Source organism: Argopecten irradians, chromosome 5, assembly GCF_041381155.1.
Source record: "Argopecten irradians isolate NY chromosome 5, Ai_NY, whole genome shotgun sequence".
NCBI classification, from domain to species: Eukaryota; Metazoa; Mollusca; class Bivalvia; order Pectinida; family Pectinidae; genus Argopecten; species Argopecten irradians.
The window spans coordinates 37208291-37236050 of NC_091138.1; the positions used below are offsets into that span (position 1 = coordinate 37208291).

At 33.7% G+C, this 27760-nt stretch overlaps 1 protein-coding gene, 1 long non-coding RNA gene and 1 pseudogene across 2 annotated transcripts in view; 2 read left to right on the forward strand and 1 right to left on the reverse strand.

Annotated features, from left to right (window-relative positions):
* Positions 1-4816: 4816 nt before the first annotated feature.
* LOC138324558 (uncharacterized) lies at positions 4817-9851 on the forward strand. The gene is made up of 4 exons (XR_011208642.1): positions 4817-4895; positions 5731-5920; positions 7120-7266; positions 9734-9851. It is a non-coding gene; the product is annotated as an uncharacterized lncRNA (long non-coding RNA).
* A 4060-nt stretch (positions 9852-13911) lies between these two features.
* Positions 13912-20386, reverse strand: LOC138324404 (uncharacterized; annotated as a pseudogene).
* Positions 20387-27130: 6744 nt separating this feature from the next.
* LOC138323720 (sushi, von Willebrand factor type A, EGF and pentraxin domain-containing protein 1-like) overlaps positions 27131-27760 on the forward strand; it is a 30537-nt gene continuing 29907 nt past the window's right edge. The window contains exons 1-2 of the mRNA XM_069268519.1: positions 27131-27199; positions 27337-27461. Coding sequence (XP_069124620.1) covers positions 27372-27461 — 90 coding nt within the window. The 5' untranslated portion in view covers positions 27131-27199; positions 27337-27371. The remainder of the gene's footprint in view (positions 27200-27336; positions 27462-27760) is intronic.

Below are 27760 nucleotides of genomic sequence, written 5' to 3' on the forward strand. Positions count from 1 at the left end.
ATTTATTACTTTCACTTTTACAAGCATTATATACGAATACTATATCTATATGCATTATAAAGATATGCAATAACTTGATAAAACAATCTGATATATAAATAATCTTTTATGGCAAAAAATGTCAGTATGTCAGTTATATTGATAAAAAGCTTTGATATGGAGACCATCCAGTACTTTGATTATTCAACGCAGACAAAAAAAAACAAAAAAAACAACGAATTTGTTACAAATGCTATAGTAATGATATTGCGAAAAAAGGTTCATGACTTTTGATTACTTTGCATGCGTTACATGGAATATAATATTGTTTCAATCTCAAATAAATCATATTGAAGGAAATATATTCTTGTTTGCAACATAAACAAAGACGTCCGTTTTCTTTGAAAATCTGAGATAAGCCTTTCAATAGAACAGGACGTACAGCTTTCCACCTTCAAAGTGATCGATTTCTGTTAGCTGTCATTGAAATGTAAACACGTAAACTCAATTAAATCTATTTCAATTGGAACAGGACCAACTTGGCGCGAAACCAAAACATTATCAACAAGGAAGTTCAGATAAATGAACAAGATGGAGTCTTGATCATGGTACTAGGTTGTCAGGCAGTCCTGTGATTATGAGAGGGGGAGGGTGTAGCCGAGGGCGAGGACGAGGATGGGGACATGGCAAGAGGAAGGAGTCAAGCCACAATATGATATCTTTTTTTAATAAAATCGCAAATTACCCCCATAGGACCCCACACACGTTTTCCCGCTCATATACTGTACTTGTACAGAACTCCGGAGCATGTTTTAGCAAAACGGAAAGAATTATTCTTTAAAAGAAGAAAAAAGAACACATTAGAATCTAATGAAATCACACTTTACAGCAAGGATCAATGTGGTCTAGATCTACCATACGCGTTTAAATTTAATATGTAGCACACGCGCCTTCATTATATCTGTCAAGTCAGATTTTTCTCGTTTGAGAAACCACCATGTTGTGTTTTAGTTTTTGCTTCCCACACACGCACACATTACTATTACTGACGTTAATGTATGCCTTTCGAGTGAGATCCACGTACACGATTAGTTTTGCAGTTTTTTTTTCTATATACATATTTAATTTATGGTCGGTACTTTGAATTTATAATTCAGAGAGAGTGTAAGTTTTAGGATATATAAGATGTATATAATTTGCTTTCTTTTTAAAACGGCGAAATCTATAGTCACTTCAAACAGAGAGGTTTATAGGTCGTTATCTCTTCCATTTATGGTTTATTAAGTTAAGCGAAAACTTAATATGTGTTATTTGAAACAGATGTTTCTTTACACATATCACAGCATATGTTTGTATTCAGATATTCTTAACAACCAAAGTATTTCTTCTGCTTTTGCTTCCTTGGTAACTTTTTATTCTGTTCAGCCATGCTGGTTTATGGTATGATGATAATTTCATGTGCCTTGTTGATTGTGGTTTAAATGTAAACAACGTCTTCGTTCAATTAAAATTTTAGATATTCATGATGTTATCAACAAACCAAAGCCAAACAGTCACAGCAAACTACTTATAAGCTGGAAAAAATCTACGGATTAATTTTTTATCAATTTGTTTTCAGAAAACTAACACGTACTCGTCTTTTCGCATTCAACTCATTGCAAGTCTATATTTTGCTGTTGTTATCTTGTTTTCACGTTCTTCTTCTCTGTTGCATAGCTCGGAACAGATGTATCAATCATCTTACAAATAATTGTTAAATAGGGTATTACATCGGGAACTAGATGTAGTATTATTTAATCGTGTTCGTTTTGTGTGTCTTGATACGAGGGATAATTTGACAATTTTTTTTAATAATGATATTGTTATTGAGTCGATATGTGTTGTTCTTATTGCATATAAGATGGTTTCAAAACATTATACATGTATTATAATTCTATTTTTTATCTTAGATTGTATGTGAAAGTTATCATGACTTATCAAAATCATTGCTTACAATTTGACGAAGTATGTAGCATAATTTGATTTAGATTTTTCGTTTCTACAAAATGATCTATATTGACAATTATAAATATTTTGATGATATATCTCTCTCCTGTTCCACTGAAAACTAAACATTGCAAGTACGTTTTATTTTTGCTGCTTGGAAACCAGATAATTCATTTTTAGTCAAAATGTTATGATAATCCTTTCCAATTGAAAATTATGTAATTTATCCGTAGCTGAATTTAAACAACAAAAGGATTCATTGTTAAAATCGATACCTGTTGGAATGAAACCAAGACGTGATCTTTTAAGAAGCGATGCCGTTCAAACCTGGAATAAAAGATAGCTAAAATGCAGCAGTTAGCATTCCTTCTATACGAAAAATGATTTTTTTTAATGAAAATATCTTTTTTGGGACACATCATTAAACCAATAATACAAATATCCCCATTACATTCATGTTCGTCTTTGAATCACGGGTATATACTTTGGACTTTGTTTTCTTTCATTGATTAGTATATCTTTGTTTTTATTTTTTGGTCAGTTTTTTCCAGAAACTATTCGATTCATTATTCGTGTTTTAAACTATCCATTGTTTGTGTTTTGCGATCTAATGCGGGAAACTGTTAATCTATATGTTTTTTTGTTCTGAGGTGTAAATACATGTATGTCTTTTTGGTTAATTCATATGTTATGTCCATATTTTCACATGTTTCTAATGCAAGTTTACCTTAATCTAGCAATCTAGTATATATGAAGAAAATGTGAAAGAAACACGATAGTACGTTAAAATGGTAGTTACCTCCTACAAAAAACTTTTTTAGAGATTACAAAAAGGCACTTGTTAAAAGATTGTGAATTTTTAAAAAATTTAAATACACTGTAATAACTTAATCATGTGAAATAAATTCCATTTTCAACAACCACTTTCAAAGTGGGATGTTTAGATAAGGTTTACATGTGTTTTGGCTACATACTTAAGTAACGTAGCTCTGTATATAAAATGTAAATAAACTGTACTTGATAACACGTCAAGGGATTTAACTGTCTGTTAGGATAACTGGGGTGATATCTTATATGACCTAAGATTTTTATGAAAGACAAAAACAACTTCATCAAAACCACATGTACTTAGGTTGTCTATGTCACAGACTTCTTATTCAACGTAGACAAAGCACAGGAATTTATTGGAAATGCTTTAGTCACGATATTGCGATAAAACCTCATGATTACTTTGCATGCGTTGCATGGAATATAATATAGTTACAATCTCAAGTAAATCATATTGAAAGAAATAATTGCTGTGTGCAATGAAGACAAAGATACTCATTTTCTCTGAATAACTGAAATAGGAATTTCAATAGAACAGGAAGTAATCGATTTCTGTTGGTTGTAATTGAAATGTAAACACGTAAACAAGACCAAATTGGAACGAAACCAAAACGTTATCAACAAGAAAGTTGTCAATTGTCAACAGTAAGGCAGTTGGTGAAGGAATATGTACGTGTTGAAGACAATGTTATCAAACTTCGCCTCTCTCCCCAGGTTTGTTTATGTTATGGGATTTGCGGAATTTTATCAAGTAGCTCAAAGCATACATTGTTAAGTTAACCACTTAATCATCATTGAAGTTCAATAAATAATTGCAACATAAAAATCTATATTTGCCAGAGATAAAGTCTTTCCCATGAGGTAAATTGGAGTCTTTAAGAATAGCGTCTGTCCTTGAATTGCGCTCAATACTATAATAAGATACTGCACTACTGATTCATTATACCGCTTTGGCTAAGTGGTTAATGCGTTTCGCCATATTACCACTAGTTATTCACCATTGGGTTCCCTGGTGAAATCGTAGATAGGTGTTTTTTCCCCGGGATCTCTTACAGTACTTTCCTTTACCTCCTAAAACTGAAACCTCTTTTTAACTATTACTAAATAGTTTATTGACTGGTCTGGTCTTTGAAACTTTATTATCCTTCCTTCAATACATTGAAATTAGTATTTTGAAATCGTTTCTACTGTCATCTCTTTTTAAACTTGAATTATTTGAATGAAAGTATTTGAGTACCACTGCAGAATTTTAATTTTGTGAAATTCTATCAAGTTAAGATTTTGTTCTCATAGCGGTGTATATACAGTAAGACGTTGATGTTATAGTGACAGTTGTCATCGTCGAAATATATTTTATACATTTTGTGTGATAATTGTACGAACTTTACACAAAAGACTTTTGACATGAATTAAGATGACTGATAAAAGGTAAAACGAACTCAACCTGTTATCAGCACGGACATCCATACCTCTGTGATGAGTCAACAGGTCAAATCGTCAAGTAGGCGGGTCTTATCATGCAAATGAATGGCGATTTGAGAAATAGGTGTGTACCATTTTAATCGAGCTATAAAATGAATAAAATTTAAAGATTTAATTATCCAAGGGTAACTTATTGATTTTTTTTTTAGCTTCATCAGTATGTACTCCCCAGAAATTGGCAAATTTAACATAAATATGGATAACAAAAAAACAAATAATTGGAAAGTATTAAAATATTCATTCATATGTGATAATCTATATTTCAATAGACAAAAACATGGAGTTAATTCAAATATTCTAAAAAAAAATAGAAGAGATTGTGTCGATTTTTATTTAAACGATCTATATTGAATACAATTAGTCTGAAATAATCCTAACTGCTGTATTATGATTACGGCGCATTTGTCGAGAAAAAACAAAAAAAGTAAAGGGACCCAGTGTAATCCAGATTTGTACAAATCAATACCATGTTACATGGACACACACCTGTCTATCAATTTTTGAATAAAGGTAAGTGTTTACCTGTACAGGTAGGGATACACGAGCCGTCTTCCGTGGAACCTACAGCAATGCACTCACTGATAACACTGGCGTTCAGCATTATCATCTTTCACAAAGCGGTAAGGAACTACGTTCGTACAGTAATCTTATATTTAAGTTATCCTTAAAAAAAACAGTATACAATGTAGCATGTTTTTGTTTACGTTTTTTCAATGTTAAAAAAACAGACATAAAAATCAAATTGAATAACATACATGTTATAATTAAACCTATATACAACACATACTATATGAGTAGCGGAATTAAGTTTACATATTAATAATCTGTTATTTCGTTAAAAAGGGGTTCTATAACGAAGATATTATGCTACTGTAAAATATTTTACTTTTTTTTTTGTATTTTCAAACATTTTGATTAAAGCAGCAACAACATATAATTACATAATTAAGAGTATTTTTTTTTTAATTTATGATGGTATCTTTTAATGGGAACAATCTAATTTGAACTTTTTAATCGGAAAAATAGACTTTACGCCGTTCACTAGCAACCAGTGACAAAACACTATAGTTTGAGCCAACATGCACAGAGCTTCTTTCAGTATAACTTCCTGTGAACTCATGTGTCTCAGTTATGAATCTGTTACATTATATTGGTATGTGCGGGAATAATTTGCTGCGATGTTAATAAATCAATATTTTGGATATACTTCGATTTTATATAATTATAATTTTCCAACCTTCATCGACGATTTTGACATGTTCCTTGCTTACATCGCTTTACGGCATGGAACTAGTATAACTAAGTAAAGAGATTGTCAGTACTATCTAAATCTCTGGTAGACTTGAGAATTCGCTTAATTCGAACACTCAAATAAGTTTTCTCGCGGTCTCTTAGAGATCGTATTAACCGAATTCCACTGCAGTATTCAAACTTACTTTAATTTTCACTTTGCAGAATGGAAAATGCATGATTAAAAATGGAGATTTGTGTGACGTCATGCAATGTACTGACACCAGTGGTAGGCTGTACATCAGTAGCACGCACGCAGTAGATGGGTCGACTTGTTTTTTCCGATGTGCTAATGAAACCTTTACTACATGGAAAACATGTTCCGACGGAATTTGGTCCTTATCTCACTCAAAAGGTAAATACTAAGATAAATCCGTGATATTGTTTAATGTAATGGTTTATGTTTTCAAAATAACATTTTGCTTACGGAATATTCAATTACGTAAGCTTGTGATCACAGACGCACGCATTTTGTTTTGATAAATATATTGTAATAGATGTCTTGGTAATATCAACTGAACCCAAGGATGACAACTAGATCAGGTGACCGACGTTACCCCTCTTCACTAAAACACGTTTATACCAAATAACATGTTGCAAACTATACACGACCGAATGTGGTGTACGAGGTAGGGCAGGATGTGGTGTACGAGAAATAAGCAAATATTGCTTTTCTACAGAAGACAGTTCACTTGTTGTGTATTGATCTACTTTTAATTTTCACGAAACTGAATCTCGTTTAAAATTACAGATATCCACGAAATTGTACGAGCGTATATGTTGTACTTATATTGCATTAACATCATGTGGCTCGGGCACTATTTCATCCCTCGACAATACTTGAAGGCAATAGTGCCGCCCTCTCAACCAGGCAATAATAGATAAATATTACATCTACTGGTCACCGTGACACATTGAGGACAACAAATCTGACAGACACCGCATGCTACATTCGCAACGTAATTACAGTATGCAGTGAAATGCGTGACTATATTAATAGTACATTTATAACCATCATCACTAAAATGCAACACACCAAAATCATCTACATGTAGTTGTCAATTTCAAACAGATTCCGTCCCAAAGTATGCCGACACAATTGCACGCTCACATATCATATTGTAACCATATGACCTTTCAAACCCGTATGGTAATGGGATTTGGGACATGGGTAGCTAGTAGTTTGGGATATTGATAAGAATTTGACAATATTTCATAGATTACTCCATTTGAATATAAATGTTGGCAATGAGGGATATGTTAAATGAAAGATAAACATTTCTGAAATACGGTTGTGTATAATTTGTAACATGTTATTTGGAATAAATGTGCTTTTTATTCTCATAAAGTGAAGTGGGGGTGCTGTAGGTCACGGTCACGTGATCTACTTGACAACCTTGAGAATATATTATGACCAAGACATGCTTTCAGATCATTCTTTTAGTCTGCAAATGTCCGTGCTTGTGTTTAATTTACCAAATTTGCCATTGAAATGGAAGCCTACTTAATGCAAGTCTCTATAATGTTATGATTATAATATGTGTTTTTATATAGGGTACAATTCGCAAACTCGGCATAGCCATGAGCAATTAATAAGGGCAAAACGGGGATTTTGGAGCAGTGTGGGCAGATTCATTGGAGGCGTTGTCAAGGGAGTAGCATGCATGGCATCACTTGGAATGCTATGTGGAAGTCAATATTGTAAGTTTCTCTAAATGTCAGAATTAGCAATCAAAATATATGCCTATAAGCTGTATTTAAATCGAAATTATATAACATGATGATAATATCATTCATAAGTTTGATCAACAAATGATTAGTGATATCTTTAAGCCTGTAAGCCGTTACATGTATACTCGTACAATACAATACTCGATCGTCCATATAGATCTTTGTAGATATATCAGATAGTTTATTATTTTTAAAGAATGTGTTAAAATATCAAAGATAGCTTATGATGAACTTGATCAGATAGGTTATTCCATATAATATTTTTTATAAAAGTAGGTCCATACTTTTGAAAACTGCGCCAATTGATATGACGCTATAACGGAAGCTGCGGAGGTTGTTTTGAATTCCAGTATGGTTTCCGATACGCTACCACATTCCACTTGGATATTTTTTCAATAGGTGAAAATTGTCTACATATAATATCGAATGTTTAATATCACTAAATAAATCAAATAAAAGCAATAAAGTGAAAACTAGATGATATCTCTGAGGTTTTGCGGTCCCGGTCGTAAATGGAAATGGATTTTCTTGAAGTAGTCCTTGAAGGAGTCCAATCCAAATCAGTGTCTGTGGACTCAGGGGTCCCCCAGGGTACGGTACTAGGACCAATATCAACGACCTCCCTGATTGTGTCCGATCACAAACCCGCCTGTTTGCAGACGACTGCCTCCTTTATAGGAAGATAAGATCGCACAACGACCATGTAATCTTACAAGACCTTAAACACCTGGAAACCTGGGCTAACACATGGGTAATGAAGTTTAACCCTCAGAAATGCTACATCCTAAGTATTAGACAAAAGATCATTCACTTCTACAACTTGGACAATACCATCCACCAACAGGTGCGATCAAATCCATATTTAGGTATAACCATCTCCGAGGACATGAAATGGCACAAAAATATAACCAACATATCCAAAATAGCAAAACTCCACCCATGGCTTCTTACCAAACATGACATCAACATCCTAGAAACGTATACAGCACCGTGCAGCAAGATTCATCACGGGAGACTATAGATCCAATAACACAGGCTGTGTAAACAACAATGCTTAACAATCTGGACCTACCACCATTAGAGTTAAGACGTCGACACAACAGAGACTCGTATATCTATACAGGGTCGTGTAGGGGTTAGTGCCAGCTATAACTCCATCAGATTACGTTATATAAAAAGAACAGGGAAGACAAATTACTGCTAAGAACCTATGTGACTTTAATTCCATCAACATCGTTCATAGATCTATATATAACAACGACAGAGGATTCAAAGTTCAATCGCCAAAGACTGACCAGTACAAGAACTCATTCTTCACTGAAACTATACTAAAATGGAACCACCTGGAAAATAGTGTAGTTCATTGTAGCAGTATCGAGGCATTCAATCACTCTCTCTCTCACCCGCTACAAGATTACCAGTTTTGGGATATAGCGGCGTAACCCATACAGATACAGACAGATACAGATACAAATTTTTAAGCACCGGAAGTAACATTCGTCGCCATAATTGAAAAGAGATGAACCGTCCGGACCGAAATTCCGGAATTCTAAAAAATTCGCATACGGATTGCCTTAAAACACAAAATTTGGAGAAAAATCATCAAAAAAACTGACATAAACCAGTTATAATATCACAAAAACATATGAACTGATGTGGAATTGTTTTTTGCGATATGATTTTCAAAAATAGTCAAATATGATCCGTTTTAGCACTTTATTTAATGCGAGTAGAGTTGCGAGTTAAAAATTTCAAGCTTACAAAATTGTGAAAATTTGATCGATGTTTTTATATGGTATTTGAAAAATATATTACTTTGGGCATATCATATACAAATATTGTAAAATTGACATGGGTTTTCATTTCCTTTTTGGCCTATTCATTGGTTTGTTAGGGGCGAAAATATGGCAAAACATGATAATTCAGATAGAAACGGTCCTCGGAAATAACGAAAAATAGTTAGCATATGTAAAAGTACAAGAGTTTTGTATATTGTTCTATCGTTAGAAATTTAGTACAAAAAATCAACAGGATCAAGACTACATTTACCCTTATATTACAGAAACATAATTTTATGAATTTTCCTATTTTCGGCCAGCAAATTTGCAAGGATGGTATATTTCAAGCTCAAATATCTTGAAAAGTAGAACGAGAACACATATTTTTCTTTACAGATTTGAAATCTACATGAAAAATGTAAGAAAATAAGACCTGTTAGAAAAAAATGACATGGGTTTTTCCCAAAAATATGGAGCTTCCTTAATAACACATTTTGTAATATGTCTTGTATGAAATATTCAGTTATAAGACTATCTCTTCAAAAGCGATATTACAAACGACAATGTCATTGTAACTTGATGCGCTGATAATGCTGACCTGAATTAGTTTATTTGTAACTCAACATATATGTCAAATATTTTGTATTTATTCCCCTCAGATGATAACGAGCCCCCTACAATTGCATGCCCACCCAATATAAAAAAGATTTCAGATGATTTGCAAGATTACGCGACTGTTTCATGGATCGAACCCATGGCCAATGACAACGGCCATTCTATCAGGTAGTTATTGATTTGAAAGAAAACTTTCTGTTTATGATTTTAGTTATTTCACTTTAAAGCAATAAAATCAACGTACATATATGTACGTTAAATAATTTAAATACTAACTAAGTATTAGTATAATATACGTACTAAACATAAAACACTATACATACAATATACAATTGATCAATGGTAAATAAACAGGTTAAGCACGAAAATACACTTGAAAGAAATACAATTCTTCTTTAAGGCCTTCACGTAATGGTCTTGCTCCGGGTCTGGAGTTTTCCAGAGGCGATAACATAATCAGCTACTATGCCAGAGACAGTAGTGGAAACATGGGCAGTTGTTCATTCAACATTCATGTAACAGGTAAGATTAACAGAATCTTGTCAAGTGGACAGGATATCTCAACCCGAGTGGAAGATTTTGGCTGATTAACCTGAGGCTTGTTGAGGGTTAATGGTCAAAATCTTTCACGAGGTTAAGATATCCCTGTCCACCCGACTGGCCCATTTAAGATTCTTTTTCTCCCATACTTTAACGAAAATGGTGAAAATACAGTTAACACGAACGTCACGTAAAAATGGTCACCACATGTTTTGATGACGCCACTGTCTAGCGCGTGTGAGCTGGTTTTTTCGTTACAAGGTAAAGAGTTATTTTCCCTAGCAATCGCGGGATAACCCTGTCAAGTATGGGAGAAAACTGACGTCGGACTCAATTTAATTACACTCTTGTTCTTCAGATCTTTATAAACATGTATTGATATGCATCAACTACTTAGGTAAACTCTGACGTGTGTTATGATTCAGAGTGGTCCCAAGGGGGGTGGCGAGTATGAATACATTATGTTACCATTTAAGCATTGATGTCACTATTTTCTAATTTTATCGGGGTATAAAAAAAATTGTTTGCAAACTTTTGTGAGAATGGGTGTATTCTCTCAACTTACAATGTGCATCGTTATATTCATCGTAATTTTCTTTTCAGTGTTGATAGAATTGGTTTAATCTTTTTCAATCATGTTTTTCGATGATTATTCTGTTTAACCATTAACTTAGCATTTGTATTTATAACTGATAATTTGAAGAGATAAACTTTTACTCACTTCAAATAGGATTGCAAAACTTTTTATATTGCGAAATTATAAAAATGTTAATTCAAAAAAAATATATATAAAGGTTTCAATAACATGTTTGATTAAAGAAAAGAGGAACAATTATTCGTTATAACTTTATGATATCTGGATCGAATTCAGCACAGATTAGGTAAAGTGTTTATGAAATTGAACTAAGCTTAATTTAGATTAAAGCTAGGAAAATCTTCAGCGAATTATTTCGATATCCTTGTTTAGGCGTTCGTTGTACATATCTATGTGACATCTTTTCAATTTGTGTTCAGTTCCAATATGTCCTGATCTGTCACATATAAGAGATGGATGGTACATGTGTCACACAAGCTTTGAGATGCGGAAAGGGACTCTATGTAACTTTGGATGCTACGAAGGTCATATACTCCGCGGGGAAAGATCTATAAGATGCACAGCGTCAGGCACATGGACAGGACGCCAACCAACTTGCGAGCGTACGTACAGGCTATGGTGGCTGATTACGGCCATCTCGTGTTGTTGTGTTGTCGCCTTGTCGTGTTGTCGCCTTTCGAGTTGTCGCGGTCTCAAACTGCGACAACCCGAGATTTAACAGTTAAAATGTCGACTTGTCGCGTTTTTGAACCGCGACAAGTCGACAACACGACAAACACGACAAGTCGACAACACGACAAGTACGTAATTACGTACAGAATCTCGTGTTGTCGCGGTAAAATGTCGACTTGTCGTGTTGTCGAGTTGGTCGACTTGTCGTGTTGTCGCCTTGTCGTGTTGTCGACTTGTCGTGTTGTGAGTTGTCGACTTGTCGCCTTCCTGTTACACATGCGCAAATCATATGAAATAGCCACTATCTTTGAATATAGAAAACTGAAGTCAGTGCTTGTGAATATTTGTGGAGAGGGTGTGTTTGTAATATAGCTATCTTAAGGAAAAGTGTATACAAAATTAGTATAAAAAATCATTGTTTTTTTCCATAGAAGTATAATGTTATAACGTAATATGAGGTAAAAGTAAATATAGAAGTCATGAGAGAATATTCCGATTCACATGGAGACAGAAAAGGACGTAAAGGGAAAGACTACTTGAAAATGAATAATTTATAGGTCAATATTCATTCAGAAAGCGTGGTCAGGATGCTTTAGTGTCTGTTTTAATAATAGAACCATTTGGTTTTTACTAGATATCCTTCCTCCGGTAATAACCAACTGTATTGGTGCGATATACGGATACGCTGACCGTGGAAGTGTAACTGGCCGCCTGGTGTGGACCGAACCGACGGTTTATGATAATGCTGACAAAGGGATATCACTACAACAAACGGCTGGACCAGATAGCTACATGAACAACCTGAAGGCGGGATCATACCTCGTAACATATGATGCCACAGATAGAGCAGGCAATAAAGCATTGCAGTGTAAAATGAAGATTGTGATGAAAGGTACGTTCAATTAATCTGAACCTAAACCCCTATAACAATTCAAACGTTGCCATCACTTCTGCATATTTAAACAGTGTGAAATACAAACAAATATGTTTGAACTAGGCAGGCATGATACGTATTATTATATGACAAGTCTTGCATTTTAGCATACAGTTCATAGCTAACAACATCAACATAAACTACCGAATGAGTAATTCTGTCTGCATGGTTTAGTTTTAAGATGCCCGAAAATCTACAGTCTGCCTCTACAAACGGTGACGTGCGAAGGCGGAATTAAGTTCGGAGCTTTATGCAACTTTACATGCGCAAACGGGTCTGTGATCAATGGATCAAGTCAAGCGAGTTGTGAGAAGGGAAACGATGGCCAGTACGTGTCCTGGAGATGGGGTTCACAGCAACCCTTTTGTGAAGGTATGTGGTTTGGTTTAGTTTATTATATTTACTTCCTGTTAACAGGCAGGGTTATTTAAGGACGGCGTCACGTAGATGTGGTGTCTGGCGTGTGTGAAGTGCGTGGTGCGTATTCTGGGATACTGTTGTATATACGTGTTGTGTCATCTTGTAATACTACAGCACTGAAGCATGCCACCGAAAACACCAAGCAACATTCCCATCTGATCACATTATACTGACAACGGGAAAATCAGACTATGATGTGTCGCGGTGAGCGGCTAAGCAGGAGCAGAACCTTCAATTTAATAGACTATGAAGTGTCGCGGCAAGCGGACAGAACCCAGAGCTTTCCTGAAAATGGATAGCGTTCAAACCGAAGGCCACAAGCTTAAAGTGAGGTGGTGTCAAGGGAGACGTAAGATAAGAAAGGTGTTGTGAAGGTAAATGGATAAGTCTAACCATCGTAAATATATAAATACAATACTCTCTCTCTTTATACCACTAAACAGTGTTGAATTAACAATTGAATCTTGCGTTGGCCGATATACTTTAATAAAATAATAAAAATTAAATCGACCTGAACTGAAATTTCTAATTTGTTTCAATAGCATTTGGTTCATTGATATGTCGACAAAATATGTCTTTCATTATGATTAGCACATATCTGAATTTTATTTTTGTGATGCAACATTAACCACCATGCGTATACCCTTGATAAAGAACGTCATTATATACAGCTGGACGCAAGCTAAGATTATAGTCTGTATTTGCATATTACAGAGTTATAATTTTTTAGAGAAAAAGTTTTATTCACAAAAATAATGACGTTTACAATTCATACCAATTGCAAGAGATACCTCTGTAAAAAGAGACGGAATAATTGAAAAATTAATTTATTGCCAGTGTGTTCGAGGAAATAACTATAATTTGTAAGGAGAACGTATTATTATTAATAATAAAAAAAGTTTAAAACTAATTCACATAATTTCTATTTGTGCGATAAAAATTTTTAAAAAATAAATAGATATATAAAACTCGAAATAAATTCAGCTACTTAGATTGGTAGTTATAAATCTAAATTATTCCAACAATACAATACAATAAACCATTCGTATTTTTGTTTCTTTTCACTGATGCTTTATTTTAGCACGTAACCTCCACGTTCTGTGGTGTACATTCATCTTGGTAGACGTGACAGAAGTAGAGAGTTTTTTTAGACGTGCAATAAACTCGTCTTGTAGGGCTCGTACGTTACTGGTATTGTTACATGATCGGAAGTGCGTCTCCCCATCTCCATATGCTGATAGGGACAATGTTACTGAAAACAAATGGTTTTTAGATTTTGTCTTTTGATTGAACATAATATGAGCATAGAAACAATTATAAGGGAATGCTTATGAAACAAGTTTAACATAAACGTAACGTGTTTATGTTCAATGACTTATGGACATATCGATTTGTGTAAATTACACAATAATGACATTATGGATGTAATGTTTACTGACGATAGTAAATCACTTACATTAAGGAAGCTGACATTTCATGCAAACGACAAACATCTTTATTAGAAATTGTAAAAGCATTATCTTGGTTTGCATAACAAATAATTTGCAGGATAAAAATTTTTAAAATCACTTTAGCTATAAAATTAATGCCATGGTAAGATGATAAACCACTCACCTCCACAGTCTGGAAGTTGTCCTCCTGGTTTCCATACACCGCTAGCCCCGCAGACATACCATTGGTTAATTTCAATCCCTGAATAAACGTCGTGGCTCATGTCACAAAATACCATACAGTATTGTCCAAAGTCCTTCTTCCAGCCATTACAAACTCTCGCACCTTTGGAAGGAATATTTAGACTAGGGCATGGGGTGTGCTATAAAGGAAAAGCCGAAACGTTTAGCAATGTTTATCGTCGAATTTCAGTAATACAGACGTTTCGACTGATAAAGTCTAATGGCGACCATACCTTAAATTAATAACACTTCGGAAGCTCTTAAATGTCTAATAACTTGCTGAAGTAAATATTTATTGAAGTCAATCTTTTATACACCTTATATTTCACGATAACGGGTTTCAACTGCAGACCAAACACAGCGAAAAACGCTTTGACTAAACCTTGATACAAGAAAAAAAAATCATTGCAAGTAGAGTTTGATATATGAAGATAAGATAAGATAGCTGATGAGTCCATCTTACATAATGTATCTCTGTTTTTGGGACTTTGATGTATTTGAATAATCAATTATATAGCATTGACAACCGATCTTAATATATAAGTATAAAAATACAAAATAAAAAAAATGTAAGTATTTAATATTTTTGATACCTTTCTATCCGCACTAAACTTTTGTGTTTCCGTTGTTATAAAGGTTAAATAATACATTTTTGATTATGTAAGCTTCCAATACTTACGGCGCACTGTAATATTGAATACACATTCGGTCCCTAAGACCATTTGACGGCTTCACAGCAGAGTACTGGACGGTGTAGTCTCCCCAGCGAAACTGCCAGTGGTTGGAGGGATAGTTATATGTTTCCTTCAAGGTTGTTCCCATCGGATCCGTGAATGTTGGAATAGTCCAGTTAACGCTAACGGTGTGTTTGGATACAAACAACTTCATGTTGGAGGGACAGTCCGTCATCACAGGTGGTTGTATATCTAACAGGATCCGATGTGTTTAATGTTACAGTTTGTGATAGAATGAAAATACCAATTAAATGTAAATAGAAAATATATGCTTTAAATCGAATTTAGATATTTACCTTAAAAAGAGAGGAGAGGGCATACTCCTGATTTCCAGCCAATATTCGTGTATTCAAAAATGGAAGATTTCCAATCATTTTAATAACTCAAGACAATGGTAACATTACAATATAAAGTAATCTTATTTACTATTACGATAGTCCAAATATGTGGTTCTCGTATCTAAATCTGAGATTGGTTTGTTTTGTTTAATTAGTAAATATACATCAAAACAATATGTGCTGTTTGATGTTGACGTGATATTGTGTATACCTCTCTCACAATTGATTCCACTCGAGCCGTTTAGACACAGACAACTATACCGATCCAGACCATCTACACAGGTTCCTCCGTTCTGACAGGGATTGCTGAGGCAGGTTTGTGCGACTATAAATACAATAGAGCATTAGACTATTAAAACGTATAGGTCTCTTGGGGATTTTGTTATCTATATTTCTTATCATTGGACCAATATTTGTGTAGGTATGGTGTGGCGGGCACCTTTATTCTTTTCCAATACATTTAACTAGAAAAATCGTTTAACATGTTCCTATCTTAAATCTATGGAAAATAGTTTTCAGGAATTGTTTTACCATACTGGATTTGTAATGTTCAGTATACGCAATCACATAATAAACAAATATATGTTAATATAATTATGGTTTTTTTTATAAGTTAAAATCAATTTTTAGCAATGCAGGAGAGTCAGCCAAAATGTGTTATTCCTTATTTATGACTTCCCCACATATGTTGTTGCCTGCCATAACATAACGATTCAATGGCAATTTTACAATAAACGAAGGTAATGCACAAAATACCTTGAACTGAAACAAGACGATAAAATGTAATGTACATTGACCGAAACCATAAATATGTGCATTTGACATATTCAAATATGACATACTCACAAATACACCGAGGCATAGATCCTGTCCATCGTCCGTATTTGTCACAGGTCCTCACACTAGTACCCTTGTGTCATGTTGTATCGGTCTTTACAAGTATAGGTAACGGTGTTACCGTAATCAAACGCACCTCCACGCCTCTGTCCGTTTTTTAGCATTCCAGGGTCTCCACAGGTTATTTCTTACAAATTAAATTTATTACTATTATGTATTTCCAACGTCAACCAAATTAATCAGACCGAAGATTAACTTTTAAACATAATTATCTTTTTTGGAGAAGGAGGGGGGGGGGGCTCTTAAAACATAATAATAATAATAATACAATAAGCTATAATTTAATGTTGTTTAATTCTAGATAGTTCTTATAAACTAAATTGTTCCCATAACATTCATGTACAGACCTTGTTGTAAGTGTAATCACCCTCAGAGTTAAAATTTTATGCAATCGTGGGAACAAATTGAGTCATTTTATTGGAAAAACCTACTTGAATATTTATAATATCATTAAAGAAGAGAAGCAGCATAGTATATTATATAACGTTCATCACAACCTATGAGACAAGATGATGGAAATATAATAATTTTCATCGAGGACATTGAAATAACGAAACATTTATCATGTATTTTTAATAAGTTAAGTTTTTATCCTATAATATAAATTTTACATATGTGTCCCACTCGTAACACTTGGGAAATATATAGTTAAGTCCAAGCTTTCATTGGTATAATTTCATTGATTAATAAATATAAAAATCAAGACTACCAATTTTTTTACAGCTTGAAAAAGTTTTGTTTTACATTACACGATGCTTTTGTTTATAAGATAAATGCTAGAATATATGTTTTGTGCAGTCCCAGATCCATTCATGATAAACTAAACACGGTTGCCAATATCCCTTTGTTTTTCGAAACAAAGAATAAGTTCAATATATATGAATGTTATTTTAATATGTTTAAAAGAGCAATACACTCAAAAAAGTATACAAAAGGGATTAACAACCTTTCGACCGTCTTTTAAAATGCGTGTTTATCGCCAGTATACATTGTCAAATATTACGCACCTCAATGTTAGTTGTTAATACGCTTTATATATGGAAAGTTACATTATGATATCTTACTTTCACCACAGCATGTTCCTCTCCATCCGTCAGGGCACCTACAATACCCTGATCCAACTGTTCCACCGTTGTAACAGAAATTGTTACATATTCTAACTGTTAAAAGCCATGAAATTCGGAGCACACGCTGTAAAATCTTCACAATCTGGCTTGGTGTATTTCCTAACCTGGCGCTCCCGTCTCTGATACCCCCTTCCCACATGATGCCGTGCACTGGCTCCAACTCTGCCAGGGCTCCCAGTGACAACCGCAGTAGTCCCACTTTGTTGAAGTCCACGTTATTATACCATTGTGTATATAAAAAACCGTCAAGCTAGATTCCTAAAATAGTAAATGAGATGAGTAAACATTTCTTTTACGAGGGATATGATGTGTTTACCATACTTATTGGAGCTGTTAAATGAGCAAGTGCGAATTATAGTGGCGATCCCCCAATCGCTGTCGTATCATTATATTAGGTATTTCAAAACCCCTATATCTTACTATTCACCGAAATCTGATGAAATTTCAATTTCGGCCAAATTTTGTCTCAAAATCAGTTGTTTCATTAGTACAACAATGCCATATTGTAAAATTTTATTTGAAGTAAGCTAAGTTATTAGTAAGGTGTTATTGCATCATTGCCTGATGTCACGTTTGAATCTTGGTGTTTTACACCATTCCTTCCTGCTATCAAATATTAAAGATTTGTAATATACACAAAAAACACATTCACACACAGGAATTGGTAACCATACTGGTTGACAGATCGAAAAATTCAGAAGAAGAAGACACGGTAGAGTGATATGTGTGAATTTCTGCTTTGGTGTCATAGCCAAACAGGGCGTATTGTATAAGATTGAACCATGTACGGATAAAGAGAAAATTTGCCTTTGTCGATCAGTTATACCTTACATTAACATCACAATGATATTTTCTCAGATTTACTTTCCAACCTTGGAGAAAATGATGTAAAGCGTAATGCATTAATGTTTATTTATATGTAATATGTGCGTACGATGGCCGACAAGAGCCTGGCAAAAAGACTGTTACGCTTTTTATCATAGTACAGTTTCTCTCGTATTTTTTATTTTTTATATTTCTGTACCAAAATAAAGCCGAAAACAGCCATGGTACAGAAATATGTAAAAGACGAAAGACTCCCAAGGTTACTGCGTTTGACAGATGACTTCCTAATCAAACCGCGATTGCTACAAATCTGGTCTATAAATCACATGATCAGACACGTGATTTCTGGTGTTCTGTTTACATAGTACTATTCATAATCAGTACTCATGGGCAATGAAACGGTAGGGGTTTAAACTTTCATCTAAAACGGACATTAAAAAACACCTTCATTAAGGGGTATATGTGGTGCAATTTGTATCAAATAACGTGTTTATAATGGACACTCACTGTTAAAGGGATTTTTATAGGTGCTTTGGCAAACATCTATTGTAAAATAATGCTCACTATATATAAGCAAATATCGTTAGAATGACGATAAGTGGTTTCTGGTTTATTAAAGACGTCTGACCATAAATCAAAATCACAAATAAAGGGAGGGGGCGTGGGAGGTGTAGACGTTCAAAAACACTTATAATTACTTACAATTATTTATAATCCAATCGAATAAAGATTAGTTGCATATCAAAATATCGACTAATACATGTTTGTTATACAAAGCACCTCATGAAAAATCCTCTATTTTATGAATACAATGAGAAATGAATACTTAACCACCAATAGAACATTAGGCTTCCTCTTTTTTTAGCCAAGGTTGGGCAACCGTTAAACATAATGACATATGACTACTTGAGTTGTGTGATGATTAGGAATCGTGTAAATTAATGTTCCTATTTATCAATTTCACCCATAGATATCAAGGAATAGAATATAAGACTCTTTCATATGTTTATACGAGGCTTGCCGAGGGTTTTGCAACATTTTGTGATCCCGAGGGTAGAATATCCCTATCCTTCATATCCACTTTTGAAAAAGTATTTTTCTTTCCTACCTCGACGTTTTATTGCAATTTTAACAACTACAATATCCCGCCATTTTGAAATAAATTCGAAGAAATCAACGACTGAAAGTCAATTTTCCATACATGAAAAAATACTTGATATCTTCAACAAAAATTCCGTTGTTTGCATCTTTTATAGTAAAACCAGTCAAGTTTGTGAAAAAAATGTTAAAATTTTACCGAGGCAATAGAAATGTTGTTGACACCGTGACGTCACGAGGCTTTATTGCATAGGTAGCCATGCAATACAGCCTCAAGCGGCATGAGTGTATTGCCCTAGACAAGCCAGTGTTACACCCGTAGGTATGAAAGAAATAGATTTATTTAACGTTATATGAGTATAAATTCGTCACATGTATTATTTCATGTATACTCTTTCTGTGAGAACACAGGGAATACCAACATTTAGATGTATTAATTGGTGTAGTATTTCTTCAGTGAATGTGATTGACGAATGAAACATATCCTATCAAGTATAAATGTTACGCTTAAAATGTAAAACCATAAAGGGTTATATAAGAAAGAGTCGAAAGATATTAAGAAATAAATCATATTGTTCGTAGTATGTTTTAATAACAACGGGCCGGGAATTATCCAATTTGCTAATAAGTGTATGTATATATATCTCTATAAATACACATTAAAACTGTGTTTCTGCTTTTAAAAATGATATTGTTCAAAATCACAGTGGTTACTCAATTGCAATTATATGTCTATCTTTTTAACAAGGTACAAAATCTTCCTTACCGCTCTGTGAAAGATGACAATGCTCAACACCAGTGTTATCAGTGAGCGCATTTCTGTAGGTTCCACGAAAGGCGGCATGTGTATCCCCACATGTACCGGTAAACACGTACCTTTATTAAAATCTTCAGAGATAGGTGTGTATATCCATGTAACGAGGCATTGATTTGTTTAAAACGCGATCACACTGTCGTCTTTTAGTGTTCTCTCTACAAATACTTAGTGATACCATAGCATTGTACTATATCCTTTCTTTTGGAAAATGAAATAGATGTGATTAATTTGAAAATATCTGCATCAAGTATACAATTATTACTTCCTAATATAAGTAAACCTCTTCATTTAATGACATTTAATGACAGATTTCTGGTACAGGATAATATATCCTCTACACCAGAATCAAATTTATGTCCATGTATGCAATATTTTGTGTCTTCGTCAAGGTTGTAGACCCTGTTTAAACTAGTGATATTTTGGGTGCCTTTTTGTGGACATAAAAAATGTGTACATTTGTATGTACATATGCAATAAATGTACATTCAGTAAAGCAAGTATACAGCATTCAAAATAGCATCAAGTAACCTTGTCACTATGTTTACTAGTGTCTATAGCATGTACACGGATCGCTTGTTTGTGTGGATTCGACTTTCCAAAAGCTTCCACATCGCGTCAACCTTAATATCAACATATATTCACAAATACATTCATTCGCGATCAAGAGGTGTTAATGAAAAAAAAAATTCCTCATTACTTATCATGGAATTATTTACGAAACATTTTAATTAGCGCTCGACTTTCACCGGAAATTACACGAAAATTAGTTTTTCGCAAAAATAAAGCGGTTTACAGTAACAAAAACGTTTTGAATTGAATTTTGTCTATAGTCTATAATAAAACACCCTTGTTGTTCGGGATATGTGTCCTTTTACATAGGTCAGTACACCTGTGATTATGTTTTTACTCAATGACGCTTCACAACTTTCTAAGTCTCATCCTCGATACTCCAGGGGTTCCGATCACTTACGTTCTCTACACCCCTGGACTATATCATTGTAAAACTGGACTTAACAGAACAGAACAGATAATTACGTCCTTTGATGAACATCAAAAGAGTCGTATAACGGTACACTGTGGTTGACAGTGTGGCTTTGAAGTTGGGCATCGCTCTCTCTGTAGTCTTCAAAGAAATGTTTTTGCAAACCTGTGATTGGTTCATATTTGTTCGCCTGATCTGTCTTCAGTGTTCTATAAGATAGTCCAGGGGCGTAGAGATCGTAAGTGATCGGAATTCTTGGAGTATCGAGGATGCCTTTCGAGTGAATTTCGCGTTATCTGTATAGCAAATCCTACTGTCTTTGAAATAAATTGAATTGTTTTTTCTACACTTTGTCAATGTTACCTATCCGAATGCTTGTATTACTGTCGAACTTCGATCTAGTGAAGTATGATACCAAAGTATGACATACGTGCATATATATGAAGGCGTTTTAATTCATGCTTATGCATATGTTCAATTACAAAACTATTTGTTTTGTCACAAACACAGCGATTTGACGTTTGTTCGCAACACCGGTTTTTATTTTCATGTTTAGTTTTCCTATATTCCGTTATGTAATTTTGTGTCATAAAGTTTACAACCGCCATTTTATGCCAAGATAACAAAAGGACTAATTATAAATGTATATGTTTTTTGTAAAGTCTAATTGGGTCACACAGACACTAGTAGTACCTGCTATACACGCCAGTAACCATTTGGTGAAATGTTTTCATTATCTGGAGTGTTTTTTCCTGAAACGTACATTTGTTTCGCACGTTTTGTCAAAATTAACAAAACTACAAAACAAATTACCAGTAATACCAAAGCCTAACCGTGATGTATATACACGTTTGATCAAGATCAACTGTTGAACTGCATCAAAGAAGTAATCGATTTGCTAAAACCAAAGTCACATTCACAACTCCTAGATTGCCGTTTATTACGTAAATATCACATTGAAATGTGATACTGATTGTGCCCCACAGAGAACTTTAGGAAAGGAATCTCTAGATAACCATAAATCAGTTTTGTAGAACTACGCAATTTTCGATAAAAGACACATACCTTTGTAAAATGTGTCTTAGTATTTATAATGCATTCTAAAATTACATAGGCGTTTTTCTGACAAAAAAACTATGTAAATCCAATAGTATTGATGTTTGAAGGTCATGTTCTATCAAGATATAACAATATTGCTAAAACATACGCAAACTGGTAAGTGAATGTGGCGATGTCAACACACACTTGTTTTTACTTTCTATGAGTAGTGAAAGATGATTAAAAAAATGTCCATGAGTCCGGACTGGCGCTTTGATGCACCATGTACATTTCTAAAATTGATAGCTCATATATTCTGATTAGTGTTAAGGCAACTTAAAAATGACTTTTGATTTATATATGACAGATTCCATGGCAACCTAGTCACAAAAACAAGTTGCTCTTTACCTGAGTAGAGATATCAACACTGTGAGATGTATCTGCTTAACCATAAGGTAAGGACAATGTACATGTACATGTCATATTGAGATTTGTATAACGTTACGAAAACAATGCAATGACGTCACAACGAGTTCAAGATGATAATTTAATCATATATCGACGTCCTTGCTTTTATTGCTCACATGTCAAATATAGATTACCAATGTGTTGCACTGAGTAAGAGAACAAGAACAGATAGTGGCATATGGTTCCTGATTAACAACCGAAGAATTTTACCCCACTGGTCGAGATTATCCTGTCTAACCCCTATATGGGTAACCTGTTTTGATCAGTCCGATCTGTAGATATTGCTCATTGTTAGTCACCAACCTCACGTGAGGATTCCTAGTATTGTAGTGTTTATCATTTTGTCATGTTTGATATATGTTTAAGTTTCCTGCCAATGTAGGGTCTTTTAAGAACGTTCATTAAAAGCCGAACATCGGGGGGGGGGGGGCAATTTCCTAGCAACAAATCAATCTGAGCATCGAAATTGCAATCAGGAGGTCGAGGGCATTCTGTTTTCATTTTCGGTTTGGTAATCACTTCGAAATGTTTGATGCAAGACTGTTCAGATTTCATGAAAACAAAACTGAATAAATGTACAACTAAAATAGATTTGCTTTATTGTTATATATGGCATAACGATTCTTACTTCTCTTAATATTTATCCTAAATACTATGGGCATTTTGACTATAGCCGTTAATAGGACTTTAATGAAAGAAAATAGATACTAACGTGGTCTTACTCGAGGTTACATAATTCTTCGTGCGCTGACTTTATATTCACAAAATTTCTTGAAGATAACTAGTTAATTTCATTATAAGTGTAATTGGTTTTATTGTGTTGATCAAATATTACAACCGAGATAATATTATATGTAGTTTTGCTTGAAAGTATTGGCTTTAATATTTTTTCAACGATTCGTTTGCTTGCGATTGATGTTTAGCACTGCATATGGATCTTAACATAACCTGCTTAAGATGATTACATCTTAGGGTCACATTGGCTAGGTCACGTGTATAAATTAGGTCATATTCAATTAATGATATCTTCTGTCCACTAAGCATCCCGCTGTTTTCCCATGTTTAAAGCAGTATTTTAAATCATTTAGGTTTATTTTATCAGATATTTCAAACAATGCTTTCAATAAAGGTAGGATGTTAAAATTGTTACCTGCTATCCCACTGCATGACGTAATAGGCGACTAAATTTGGATTCTTAATTTCGTGGTTACCTAGATAAAAATAATTTAAACCTTCAACCATTTCAAAGCTTTAGATTAATAGTTTAGCACTTGATTTGATTTTGCCATGATGTACTTCAGATGATTACATCTTTTGGTCACATTTGCTGGGTCACGAGCATAAATTAGGTAACATTCAATGAACGATTTTGTCTGTCAACGTAGTATCTTCTTGAATTTCCGTGTTTAAAGCAAATGTGTTTGAACTATTTAAGTTTGTTTTAAGAGAAAAAAGTAAGCATACCTACATTTGCAGGCATGCTGATGTTTGAAATGTGCCTGCTCATTCTGTGCAATGATCAGAAAAGGCGACTTAATATGGGATCTCAATTATTGTGGCTACCCAAATCAAAATATATATTCTGTCTTCTGTCTCAAACATCATCGAGAACATTTCTTTTTCGGGAAGACTTTCCTGACACTACAAAACAAGTTGTGTGGATGATAATACTCTATTATGAAGAACACTTGATGTTAAATACATTATAATTGTTTTGATAAAGTCATGAGATAAAAATTTCATATTTAGTCGCCTTTTTTACGATCATGCAATGGGGCAGCAGACACAGTTCTAACAACATACTTGCAATGTAGGTGTTACTTGAGATTCTCTCATAAAACAAACTTAAATTTAGATTATATTTAACTCTAAACATTCATTTTAACCTAAGCCTTTGATCAGAGGGGGACACAGCTTTTAATTTCGATTTAAACTTCCTTTTTGATAACGTCATGACTTCATTTTTTAACGTTTCGTTAAGCAAGATAAATGCGTTGGTTGCCAAACAAACCTGAAATATCTCAATAAAAAATGGAATGTGTCTTATATTTTTGTGGTCAAATTGGTGCACAAGATATCGATCTATTTATTATATAATACTCGTGTGGGGTAACATTTAAGCAAAACATATATTCCAATTTTCTGTACTTAAAAGAGAGTATTTACATAGAAAAAACAAATCAATTAAATGTAAATGTAAATATCAAAAGGTCAAATTACAAACAAAACAAAATGCATGGAGAATCTTTTAAACGTGAAATCCAAATATCACATTAAATGAGGTGCATATGTTGTACATATAGGAGGGGATTGCGTTTGGTAAATGCCAGCAATATCCCAAAGGACCATTCTCTTGTTGGTTTTCTCCTTTGGAAATTAAGACAAATATTTGCTGTTCAATATTATGGTTATTTAAGCAATAAACTGTTATGACAGTTTGTTACTTATCAATAGCCTGTTATAACAGTTAATTACTTACATTTCCATTGCAACCACGATATTCAAAACAATGCGTGCATATATTTTGAATTTCCAGCTTGCGCTAGTGTTTACGTCACCAAGTTCAATAAACGGAACAGCCATATTAATATCAGCTTCTGGATATAGTTCCACCCCAAAACGGTTTAAAATAAGCGAATAAATGAAAACCATGCGATGATATTTTTCAATACATGCTAGTTGGCAACACGATAATACAATTGAAATTTAAAGACCGCGCAACTTTAAAATCAATATTTAAATTATTTGACAATATGTATAGGCGTAAGTAAACATCGTATACATAGTTAGTGACGTGACGGAAACATAGATTAAATATTCATACCAGATGGGAGTTCATAGCCTGATTTCCCCTTCTGGTTTAACATAGATTAAACGGGAAATTGAAAGTAGAATGGAAATACATGTATATATGAATAAACTTCCTTTGTATCCTTGCGAAAAAATGAAAGTTAATTGTTTGTATATTTATATGTCATCTGCTATGAAAATGGAATGACCACTTGATACCAAACCGTTTGACGTAGGGCACATGAAGAATCTAAGTTTTAACACAACTGCTTAATAAACTGTGGGAAAAAAAAACAGAAAATACGTGTGTATTTGAAATCAACTCCTTATTAAACCCTTTGATAGTATATAATTCATTTTATATTTCATTATTTTTAAAAAATATCCAATTTCTTCCTCGGAAACATCACTTTACTTATTCCAAATATAAATACACGACTGTATTCAGGAAATATTTATTTTGCACCTCCTGTATCTCTCACTAATAAAACTTTTATCCACTCGGAGTAATCCGAGAAATATCGTCAAGTTCAGTCCATTTCTTAAACTACTGCTAGTTGTCCAGAAAACCTTTTAACATGAGGGATTGCGAGGTCATATGTCTAAATAAAGTGTTTTGCTTTTTTTTTTGTGTGTGCAAAATTCAATAATTCAATACAAGATGGAAGTTCCTACATGAAAGTTTAACAAAATGGTAAATCTTTAAATTTTCTATTCACAGGTGGGTGAGATGAACTTTTTGGTTCTGTGGTTTCTACAAAGTTTGACCTAGTTTTTAGAAGACAGACCTAGCTACAGCGGCCGTAGAGCTCAATATATTTTACGTTCCCAGCCAAAGAAATGTATTGTATGTGATTCCTTCCGATTCAAAGTGATGTTTTCCTCATGACAAGTTTTGTAAAAATAAATGGTAATGAAACTATAAACACACAAATAGTTAAATCTTGCTTGTACGGGTATTTTCATTAGTTTTAAAGTTGATGTATCATATAACGTACAACAAGTAATTAAAATGTCTGAATTTGAAATTAAAAAAAACATTTGCCTCTCTACAAACACATATTTAAATAAACTGCAGTTAATGCTCATCTAAATGAAATATTTCAGATATATCTTTATCTTAATGTTTGTGTTTGGGGCTCATTATTATCTAATGAAATGAATGGATGTAATTTTTGTCTGGAGCTATTTTATTCACATCAGTATTGACATCATAAAGAACATTCACCTGTATATTTAAATATATTTTTTTCTACTCAAATTTTTAAATTCCCTTTAAGCAGAATATATTTCATATCACTTTGCTATTTATAATCAGATACAAAATTGTTTTTTGACTACACTGCAAAAGTAAACACACCTTATCTACGTGATCCTATTTGTATTGTACAAGTATATTTCTTACCTGTATACCCTGATTGATATTACCTCATATACTGTAAACCAATAGAGGGCTAGATACATCCATAAAGGTGTGGTTTTGATGACTGGTCCCCACCTAGTCACAAAAGCGGAAGTTAAATGATATTTTACCCACAATAGGGGGGTGAAACTAAAGCCAGGTAGGTGTCATATTTCAATTCTCCCTACACCATATTCGTTATCAATAGGATAATAATTAAATTGTTTGGTTCTAGAAAAAATAGAATGAAAGTTTTAAAATGGATAGTGATCACTTAAAATATTTTCATTTCCTAAGGTTGACATGCGGATTGTTACTTGGATACCTGGACGATGAAAATCTTTGCATTGCTGCACGCGGTCGTTTACTTGATCGTGTTGGACCTGTGCTTGAGCTCACCAGAAACTTCATTTGAGTCGCTGGTAAAGTACATAAAAACATAACTAGACACTTGTCATTGTAGAGTTTTCACAATTGCATAATCAAAGTTAGGTAAATATCCGTCATCTCATTGACAGTCGGAGTGAATGAGAGTGTGCTCAATAAATATCAACAATTGTTCGTCGTTTAAATTATATTGTCATTTTGTCTTTTCAAGAAAGAACTTCTATATTTTTTAGTGTTGTCTTTTTTAATTACTAAGTAAAAAGTTTTACATATTTTGTAATAGAATGTCATTTTATATTATCTTAGTATTTAAATCTCATGCATTATATGTTCG